The sequence below is a fragment of the Balearica regulorum genome, chromosome 2 (genome assembly GCF_011004875.1).
Source record: "Balearica regulorum gibbericeps isolate bBalReg1 chromosome 2, bBalReg1.pri, whole genome shotgun sequence".
In the NCBI taxonomy this organism is placed as follows: domain Eukaryota; kingdom Metazoa; phylum Chordata; class Aves; order Gruiformes; family Gruidae; genus Balearica; species Balearica regulorum.
Genome location: NC_046185.1, coordinates 134284672 through 134295676, shown reverse-complemented (window position 1 = coordinate 134295676; position 11005 = coordinate 134284672). Strand labels below are relative to the sequence as shown.

The 11005-nt window shown below is 38.1% G+C and overlaps 1 protein-coding gene across 1 annotated transcript in view; it reads right to left on the bottom strand.

The window, feature by feature from the left end:
* Positions 1-2783: 2783 nt before the first annotated feature.
* MACC1 (MET transcriptional regulator MACC1) overlaps positions 2784-11005 on the bottom strand; it is a 32755-nt gene continuing 24533 nt past the window's right edge. The window contains exons 4-5 of the mRNA XM_075746050.1: positions 8723-8911; positions 2784-3031 (exon numbers count right to left, since the gene is read on the bottom strand). Of these exons, the coding sequence (XP_075602165.1) occupies positions 2816-3031; positions 8723-8911 (405 nt within the window). The 3' untranslated portion in view covers positions 2784-2815. The remainder of the gene's footprint in view (positions 3032-8722; positions 8912-11005) is intronic.

Below are 11005 nucleotides of genomic sequence, written 5' to 3'. Positions count from 1 at the left end.
ATATTTGCAAAATCTACTGGGCCAAATTCAACTCTCGTTCAAGGCAGAAACAGCTTTGCTGTTGTTTCACGGCAATGAGAGGGCTTGGCCATGAGAAGAGCAGGCAGCAGCCTCTGCTCCCTCGACACTTCTCTTCCCCGGTTCCTGATCACTGCCCACCTTCTCAGGATGGATTGTACTTCAGCCTTGGGGGCTTTGGGTTTGGCTTGTCCTTTGTATCTGGTAGAATCACACAACTAGGAATGGGTGCTGTGGGTAGCTTTTCCCCACTCTTTTTGACTAGTAGTGATGAGAACAGGAAAATACAGGACTGAACTAAGATATTACTTTCTTTTTCAATAGGCCGTGCAGTAAAACACACATTTACTAAAGGTAAGAAGTTAAGATAGGCAAAAAACAGATGGGAGCCGGAATAAGATGAGTTGCTTAGCTGTTGCAGCCAGGTTAACAAAAGAGAAAAAAAAAAAAAAAAAAGAAAGGAAAAAAAAAAAGTGGTTTAACAGGGATTTAAGTAAGGGAGCATGGCCTGCCAGGATGCATGAAAGTCAGCTGGTGAGAGAACATGGTGAAGCTGAAAGATCTGCTCCATGATCTGCTTTGGTATTTCAGCTCTTAGGGAGCAAAAAAAGTATTTCCCTGCAGTTTTAAGCAGGGAGATGGGGTGTGAACTGTTACACCACTGCCAAATCCTGTTCAGGTTTCAGAGCGTCTGCTGTGATTTCTCTGGGAGTATGCAGTGGTACATTGTAAGCATTTTAAAGAATTTATTTTAATGTCTATTTTTAATATTTATAATTTTAATATTTGATTTTTTTTCATTTTATCTTTAAAGAAGCCTATTTTAAAAGGAACCAGTGCGCACCTTTTCCTTACCCAGCAGCACAAAAGAGAAAGACAACAGGTACTTTCTCCCCTCTGGGGGGCTTCACTCACTACCTGCAAAAAGGAAGGAACAGCTGGTCTCTGCACTGCAGTACAGATAACAAGGGGAAGTTATTTTATATTTTCTCTGCAGCTCTTTCTAAAACTGCCAGGGCAAAATATAAAATATGTGCTAGCACCTGAAACAACAGGGAGCTCTGATAATCTGACTTCTTTTTCTCCACCTTTCCTTGGTTAGGAAAAATAATTACTGTTCCGTGGGCTGAATTCCTCATTCTGTTGCAAATCAGGAGCAAGTCCACTGAAACCAGATAACGTGCACGCATGCTGATTCAGTCATGCCCTGGTGCTAAAGGGTCTTTTGGTGAGTGAGCTTTCCTGTTACTAGAGCAAGTGCTCTTGCCTCAGCCTTCCTGAGCTATGCGTGCTTTGGGAAAGCTTACTGAAAGTAGGAAAGAAAGCAGGTTAGAAGAAAGGGGAGGGGAAGAAAAATGTTTAAATGTACTGTTTTGTTTTAGAATCACAAAACCTCCCTTCTTAGTAGAGATCAGCTAAGATAACAGTGGAAGCACAGGTTCTGGACTGAAATGCTACTACTTTGTGGTATTCCTGAAAGAATTTGTCTTTGTCTTGTCAACTGCAAGTGATGGCAGAGAGCCAATTTTCTTTTCAATTGATTGTTATGAGTATTTGCTCATGTTTCTGAACGAGCGTTGATCAAAAGCGCACAAAATGGCTTTAAACTTTTAGATCTACCACTTAACTAAAATATATATTTAAAATCTTATGTTAAAAAATTAAATAAAATAAAGTTTGTTAGCCTGTAGCTATTATTCGGCCTGTATTTTCTGTATTTATAATAAGCTACTCAGTAATTGAAAGATTTTTATTGATAGTATCTAAGCAGGGTTCTTTTTAGAACATATGACTAATGATAATTAATTTCTCCATAAATAAGTTAATCTAAAAAGCACCCCACTGTTAACTTTTTTTTGAGAAAATAGTAGCCATCACCCATATTCTTCATACAGTAAGGTAGAAGAAAATGTTCAACAGAAGTAGGTACAAACTGTCTACAGCCCTTGTATCTACAAAGCCACTCTTCCCTATTTACCTTTTTAATAACAACAGAGTAGTTATAAGATCAAAGGGATGGACAATGTACACCAAGAAGGCTTCCTGAATTTTCCTGAATTTCTGCTCAGCAGAATCTAGTAAAATTTGCTGGACTTAAAACAAACAAACAAACAAACAAACGAGAAACCTGTTGAGTTACATCAACAAACCAGTCAAAACCCATAACATTTGACCATTAAATTGCATGTCTCTCTTCCAGTCTCCAAAAAGGACAACAGAAGCTGTTTTGGAAGGACTGAGCAGCACACACCTATTTTTCTAAGTGCAAGTAACTATTAAATTCCTGTTTTGCAAGAAGGGGAGATGAATTTTGTCCCAGTTAAGGACAAAAGAATCCTAAAGGTTTTTTTCTAGGCTACCCTGCACCCATTGACTTGCAGTTGAGGGTTTTGGAACCAATTAAAATAATATATTAAATATGTAGATTTTAACACCTCACAGAAAACAATGTAAACCGAGGCCCCACAGGCTGAACTCATCCTGGCATAGTTCTGTTTTTAAAACTGATCTTCCCTTGAAAGTCAGTGGAATCAGAAATAGCTCCTTTTTAGAAACTACCCTATAGAATTCAAGTAATTTTTGTTGACCTCACTACTTGAATCTCCCACTCTTTTCTTATTTACTCAGTAGCCATTAGCAAGCTCTGGCAATCTGTAGGTGAGAACTGTGGGGCTAGACCCAACATCAACTCAGGCAAAACAAACTGCATTCTATCCTGTTCTGCAAGCATCACTGAAACACATATATCAGCAGTACAGTTTCCCAAGAGATTTTTCCAAAAATGTATCTTGGTAGTCTATTCTTCTTCCTCCATTTTGGAGAAAGCACTTGCCCTTAACACCTCCATGCAGTTCACAAGAATCAACGTTCCCGTTAACTCTCGCCACTGTTTCGTTACTGGGTTTTTCATTTTATCCAAGGCTGATTGCAGGTCTTGTAAGACATCCCTGTAACTGTCTCCGTAATGGGCACTCCACGTGTAGAGAAAGTCATATGCAGGTTTCCACATCATCTGCAAATAAAGGGAAAAAAAATAAAAATATTTAGTTGCAGAAATTGAATTAGAGAGCAAAAAGTATCTAACTTTTTCCGGTGGTAGAAAAGCCATAGAAAAGAAAAAAGAAAATGAGTGTTTCATCCCTAGCCCCACTAAAATGCTTTATCATAAAAGGCATGTTGATATAAATGCTCCAGTAACCTTATCTACTTCATTTCTATGAAACTCTCAAATTCTTAGAGGGGTAAATAATGGAAAGACAAATCCTTCATTCAGATGACTATCACCAAGTTGAAATATATCCCTGTCTGAAAGTATAACTCAAAGCACAGGAGTGGAAGGAAAACACTTTTCCCCTTGTAAATTTTTGCAATGCATACACCCAACAGCAGTTTTCCTATTTGGAGTTTGGCTGAGCTTGTGATTGTTAATGCCTCACTTTGTATCATTAATCAACATCCCACTATTTAGCCTGGAACTTTTAAACATGTTTCTTATCTTTAAAAAAATGCTTTGTGGTAACAGCAGCAGGAAGGTGATCTATCTATAAAATCTCTGTTTAAAAAAAGAATAAATAAATATATAAAACACTCCAAAAAGCAGGACAATTAAAAGCTTTTATCATTATTTTTTTTAAATCAGGACATGAAATGTAAAAAGTGTCCTGCAAGAAACAAAGGAAATTAAAGAACAGGTTACTAATGCTCCTTATTTCAAACTACGATGTGCTTATTTTATGCCAAACAAATACGGAGCAGATCCTTAGCAGGTGTAATTTGTCATTGATCTAGTGACAGTAATTAAGACAAGACAGCACAATTCAGATACCGAGCTGGACTTACATCTTTCAAAGCGCAGATGTCCAGAGTAAGTTTGCTTAGTTTACAAACAAACAGATAGTTTTCGAGCTGCTGCTTTTAAAAATTTAACTTTGGCTATCTAGTTTCTGGTTTCCTACTCCTCATTGGCAATAAAGGTTTTGGAAAGAACAGTTGAGTTAGCAATTGCAGGGATGATACACAAAGCCACAAAGAAACCCATCACTTTCCTAAAAGGTCCTGGCATTTGCTGTTTTAACAGAAACACACATATGTATAGTAATAAAAGCACATGGATTGATGTGTGCACCTTTATACATATACAGAAGTGATCAGGAAGTCTCTTAATTCTAAAAGATTTTTTTTAATATATCTTTCCCTTTTAATGAAAAAGCAGTTTTCATGGTTCTGAAGGATAATTCAGGAGGAAATTGGTTATTTCCTCAATATAATCCTATGAATTTACAAATAATACACAACATAAAGCTCTACTTCCTTGATTTAAGCTTTGTTTACTTGATCCCTTAAGGAACTGAGTGACATAAGAATTTCTTTGCTCATAGTTCTGAGCTTTTGTCTACATTTGGGCTAGGAACTCTCAACGTACCCCAAGACTGACTCTATCCTAGTTTCTGAAAACATCTGCCTCAACTTCTGCTGTCTTTCTCCCCCATCCCCAAGAGAAAAACCCATCCAACTCATATCCCTAGTAGCACGTCTCACAGTCTGATTAGTCTGGTTTCTGTCATTAGTTTAAGCCATTAAAAAAAAAGTACCTATACTCTCAGTGAAGTTTCTTATTTTAGGTCTACATGGGGGAAGGGTTTCATCATTTACCCAAAATGAATACTGCCTACTTCTCACTTTAAGCAAATCTATCTTAAGTCATAACCATAAGGTTACAAAAGGAGGAAAGAAAAGGCTATTTGAAGGATTGTGGTACAGACTTTTGCCTTCACTAGTATGTGAAAAGACAGTGAGTATGAAAAGATGCTATGCTTTGACTTATGCTGAAGGTCAGTCTGACACTGTACAATCAGAGAAATGGCTGAAATATGCCTAAAATACAAACCCTGCTTTCCTCTACTCTGTCACAACTTTTTTTTTTTTTTTTTTCCCCCTGGGACAAAGGGAATGAAAAAAAAAAAAGAGGAGGTGGAAGAAGATCAAAAACTTTATAAACTAGTCATCAGTGATGCAGGATTAACTCAGCAGTAATCTACACGCACACCACACTGAACTGACACTGCAAACCAGGCTTCTAAGGCAGGTCTTTCTTCACATCCAGGTACTCTAATGCAATGGCTGAACTGAATTGCATTTGACATTCCTGAATTACATCACAATAGATTTTCAGGCAAAATATTAAATCACTGCAGCATGCTGGGCCAGTCTCATCTCAGCTGCATGCATGAGTTTTCCCTCTGTTCCTGCTGCCTCTGCTGAGTAGGTAATAATGATACCTACATCCTCTGCAAAGTGATTTGGAATTTACTGATGAAAAGCACTTCAAAATCTAGGCACCAATTGTATGTACCTCAAGTTGCCTATGCGATCATCTGGGAGATTTCTCCCACTAAGAAAAATATCAAGTTTAAAAGCAGAAACATTTTTCAACCAATAAATCCTCTTGATGGTAGAACAGTCCTTGATGGGTAATGAACTGATTAATATTTTCAGATAATCCTCAATAATTAGTCAAAGCTTATTACTCCCCTAACTTTGCTTGGTTTCCTGTTTTCACACCAACAACTATTATCGATGAGAAAGCTTTTCCATTAGAAAACTCCGGGCTGGGATAAGATGGCTTTATCAGGGTTCTGTTATACCTGCTAAGTAAATGTGATGATCATTCTGAAATTAGTCAGACTAATGCTGTCGTGGTTTAACCCGGCAGGCAGCTAAAACCATCACAGCCATTCACTCACACTCCCCCTAGTGGGATGGGGGAAAGAATTGAAGGAAAAAGAAAAAGGTAAAAAATGTGGGTTGAGGTAAAGATAGTTTAATGGGACAGAAAAAGAAGACAATAATAATAATAATAACAACAACAACAACAACGATGATGATAGAATATACAAAACAAGTGATGCACAGCACGATTGCTCACCACCCAAAGCCAATACTCAGCTAGTTCCTGAGCTGTCGTGCCTCCTGGCCCATCCCCCCAGTTATACAGAGAGCATGACATCATATGGTATGGAATATCCCCTTGGCCAGTCTGGGTCAGCTGTCCTGGCTGTGTCCCCTTCCAGCTTCTTGGGCTCCCCATACCTTCTTGTTGGCAGGCTGGTATAAGAAGCTGAAAAGTCCTTGACTGCTTGGCAACAACTAAAACATCAGTGTGTTATCAACACTATTGTCATCCTAAATCGAAAACACAGCACTATGCCAGCTGCTAGACAGAAAATTAACTCCAACTCAGCTGAAAACAGGACAAATGCTAATCTTGTAACAACGCCAGGGGCATCTCCACATAAGTATGAATTTACACTGCATTATCTACATTAGTTTTGCATCCCTGCTGAACAACATACACAACAAGCCTTGAAAAATGATGTAAAATTAAAGCAAGATTCTGATTTTGATTGCTTGTTGAATGTTCTCTTAAAAAAATAGAACATACTCTATTGTTGGCTATTTTATGATGAATTTGACTGTACTATCTTTTGGCAGCGGACACTGCCACTGAAAGGCAGAGAATCTTGTAGGTGGTTTATCACAACAATAATGTAAAAAATTCTTGAAAATAAAAGAATAGGGCATATGAGGCAGAAGATGGGCCTCCCATCTGGGAGGGACACCCATTTAAAACATAGTAATTATATTTTTTTATGTTTTTATGTCTATATAATATATATAAAAATAAATAGGTATGGTGCTGGAAAAAGAGTTTTAAGATTGCTTTAGTTCTGCTGTCTCTTAGCAAAGGAGAAAACATTTCCAAATACCATGGAGACCAGCAGAGTTGCACATTGTTCAGGTCTATAATTCCTTCTGTAGAAAGCTGGGGGTTTGTCAGACACAGAAAGCTTAGTAAGAAAAAACAAACATCTAGGAAGTTAGACAAGGCACGGCATAACAGTCAAAAAAAAAAAAAAAACCCAACCAAAAAACCCCAACAAACCCAAAAAAACCAACATAATGGAAATGACAAGCATTCACATTCTGTTTCATTTTAGTATTTTAGAGTAAGATGATGCAAAAACAGAGCCAATAACAGAGTGACTTTTTTCACTAGAAGAGAGTAGTAGACTAGAGATTAGCAGAGCTGAGAGCTTTATGACAAAACAGTTTAAGGAGGAAGGTACATCCAGGCACAAGTAATGTACCCAGAACAACTGGGAAAAAAAGAAAATACACAAAATAGCTCAAAGAGAAAAGCACGATCAGAGGAGGAGGCAGTGTTTGCAAACAGCAATAATAAAGATAATTTTGCGGAAAAGTGTGGAATCTTGTAAGTAAATGTGTGAAATTTTGGTCAGATATTGATTAGGGAGGGAAGAGTGGAGTATTCAAAGGGAATGAGAGGTGGTGGTTCATGATTAGAGCAGAAGTCTCTTGACAGCTGTCACCAGGCAGATAAAACTGAAACGAAAGACTCGGTGGATTCAGACTGTGGAAAGGAGGATATGTTTGGCAGGGAACAGGAAGAATCAGCTACATGGAAAGAAAAAGGAAGAAAAAATTATCTTGAGTAGTTGTGAACCTGTGAATGGGAAACAGTGATTCCTTTGGTACTGATAGATGAGAGAGGAGGAATTCGGGCTGGATCATGTGCATTACCTGCAATAATCAGGGGATGATAGTACATGCAGAGGGATAGTCGAGCCTGGATGTAAATGCTCAAGGCAGAAAGGCCAGCTTGAGCATCATTCAGCAATGCGTATAAAAGAGGATGTTCAGGGTAAAACCCAGTCTGGGACCTTTAAGTCATTGGCACATAATTCTGTGGAAAACAGTGGATCTACTGTATGCTTCGGTGTCAGAGTAGATAAATGCAGGAAGGAACTTGGCTGCCCAGGCAAAGGTGTGCCAGGAGCACAGGCTGGCCCTCAGCTCAGAGGCATGGACAAGGGCCAACCCGAAGTCCTGTGACATATCTAACATCGCATGGATGCCATAGGTACCTCTGGGCACATCAAGAGGCACTAGAGATATAATAAGGCACCTAAATTGCTCCTTAGATGCGTACACACTAAAATACATCTGAGAGGACAACTTGACTTTTATTTAGAACTCGTACTTCTGTATGAGCAGAGTGCTTTACAAAGGAGGCTAAATAACATGACCTACCTGACAAACTATGAAATTAAAACATGGATTTGCCATGTTCATATAATAGGACAGAAGGGGAATTGGTGTCAGAGCTTCCAACCTCTTGTCATGCTACTTAAACTAAATGATGACAGATATTACACAGGTGCAGAAAAGTGTTAATGGTGGAGGTAAGCTTCCTTTCAGTGGAAACGGCAAAAGCTATACTACGGGTGATTTGAAGTGGCTCCTGCAAGGAATGGATGGTCTTCCTCACTGTGTCTGAAAAGACAGCAAAGGAGTTAGGAAGATTAACAAGTGGACAGGACAATAAGAAGGGACTGAAAGTGTCCCTTGGGGTGGGAGTAAAGAGATGAAGCTCAAGACAGAGACCAGGACCTCCACAGCAAATTAATTTGGCACAGTAACACTGAACAACTGGCCTCAAAGGAATATCTAGATAACTGCAAACAAAAGTTGGTCAGAATTCCTTGCACTGAAGGGCTTACAAATTAAATAATGAGGCTGAGCTGCAAAAGGAAAGAAGCACACAAAGTAAGGAAGAGGAAAGGTCCCAGCTGTGTTTGTGCAAAGGAGCAAGTGTGCACACGCCGTTACACCAGAGCCTTACCTCCAGAGCTATTGCGCCATTTTTCCCTTGGTGGGGTACTTCATAAGCCTCAATTTGCTGCTTTGTGAGTCGGGCTAGCTTCTCCGCAAGCTCCCGCCAGTATTTGCCAAGCTTGACAGCTGAAGTCAAAATGATGGTGTCCTGGGTAAGACGTGCCACTAGTCCCTGGCAATCAATTTTCAAAAGTGCCTGCAACAATCATTTTTGTTAGTGTTCCTTCACCAGTAATTACAAACAGAACATTATCATTTGTTTTTATAGCACTATTCTGCATTTCTAAGCAGACAGGAAGGCTCTTTGTCTATTTTGTGTTCTTACAAATATGTAACTTTTTTTCTACAGAATGTGTTGCCAATAGTTTCATAGGAAAACTGCCCACAAGCTTAAGAAAAAATTAAGCTGGCATTCAGCTGCTTCAGCATTCCAATGTCACATGGATCTTGCCAAGCATACAGATCCTAAAGGAAAAATATGCTTTTCCAACAAAAATATTTGGGACATCAAATTTAGCTTCTTAAAATTATGATATGAAATTTAAAAATGAAGTTAGAGGACTATTATACTAAGGTGTGGTCCTTCGTCTACTGCTTTTCCGGAAAATCATTGATTACGTTGGCCAGCACCTTTCGATTTACTCCTCCCACAGAACTGATAATTTGCTGAGCATTAAGCAGAAATGCAAGCATAAAACCCTTCCCTCCTCCATGCCAAATGAGCTTTTAATAACAAACAAATTAAAATGGTTGCAAGAGTGAAACACTGAAATGCAGATATGTTGCATTCTTCTTTCTGTATTTGTTTGGGTGAGAGCTAATAAGAAAAATAGGTGTCGTTTTGTCTTCTCCTCAAATTAACAGCAAAATGTTCCACTGAAAATGTTGACTTTTTCAGTGAAAAATCAAGAACAAAATCCAGAAGTTTTCCTTGGTTTTTAGATACTGATTTTTAATCAAATATCCAGTATTTCTGCAGAAAACAGACATTTGAGTGAGTTAATTGTAAAACATTTTTCCATCAAAATCCTCATTGCAAGCAGTAGAGCTTTTGGTAGGCACAGTAGTGAGAAGCAGACTGTGGTGTACAGTACCAAATCCCCCTACACGCTGGCAAAGTGGAGACAAACTAGTTCAGTTTGCCTTTGCTCTGATAATCAAGAAGCCTATTAAACATAAAAATAGGAGATTAACTAAAAGAAATAACCAGTAAATTCTACCCAAAAGTGACATGGATGATATCTATCTTTAAGTCTAGCTTTACAAAGACAGGGATCTGCATTGGCACTTCATACCTCAAAATCATATACACCTCAACAAAATGAGACATCTTATTAATCTAATTATGCCCCACCTTTTGCCTGTTCTGTAATGAACTCTGTTTCACTGTGTTCAATTAAAAGTTTGGAACATTTTCACCTTTAACTCCCCACTCCCCTTTTTGTACAGAGATACGGCAGACTAAACTGTGCTTCATACTTGCTCAGTTTTATTCCACACAGTTTAATGCAGTCTTAAGAGTTGTAAGTGGCCACTGCTACCAAATTTTTTTGAATCCTGCTGAAATTGCTGTCAGCACTTCAAAGGGGATAGACTAGTTATAAGAAGTAAAACCTGTTAAGGTTTGCAATTCAGGATAGTCAAAAGGCTTTAGATGAAAGATGAATTTTTAAACATGCATTTTTATAATACTTTATTTTCATATGAGAAATTTAATTCTCTTTGGCCCCTAAACAGGCTGCTAGACTTTTCAGTCAAAGCCAAGGAGAGTATTGAGTAATCATTAATTCCAAATTAATTTGTGCACAGGTCCATAAGTAAATTAAGATGGCTAACAATGCAACCTATTACCTGGAAGTATTTAGAAAAAAAACACTTTTGATTCACATATAACAGTATTGAATCACACAGAATTTTTTCAGTGGCTTAAAAAGGAGGCTCATGAAAATATGTACCGAAATACTTGTGATACTGTCCTTAAGTCACTACAACATTGACTATGAAGTTGTCATGTGTGGATAGAAAATCTTGTCTTCAACACATGGGTCAGGATTTCCTTGCTTTAAAAATATGAAGCAAACTTAGACATGCACCTTAGGGTACACAAGATATATAAATAATGGAGTTTTCACACTATAAGTTTACTAAATACTTCACAATGGGAATGTGAATTGCTCAGGGAAGCAATTCAAGAAGGGACTTCCATGACAAAAACCAAAACTATTTCAATCCTGGCTGTTTAAAAACAAAAACAGCCAATTCAGTCAACCTATTAAATGAGAAAGGCTCC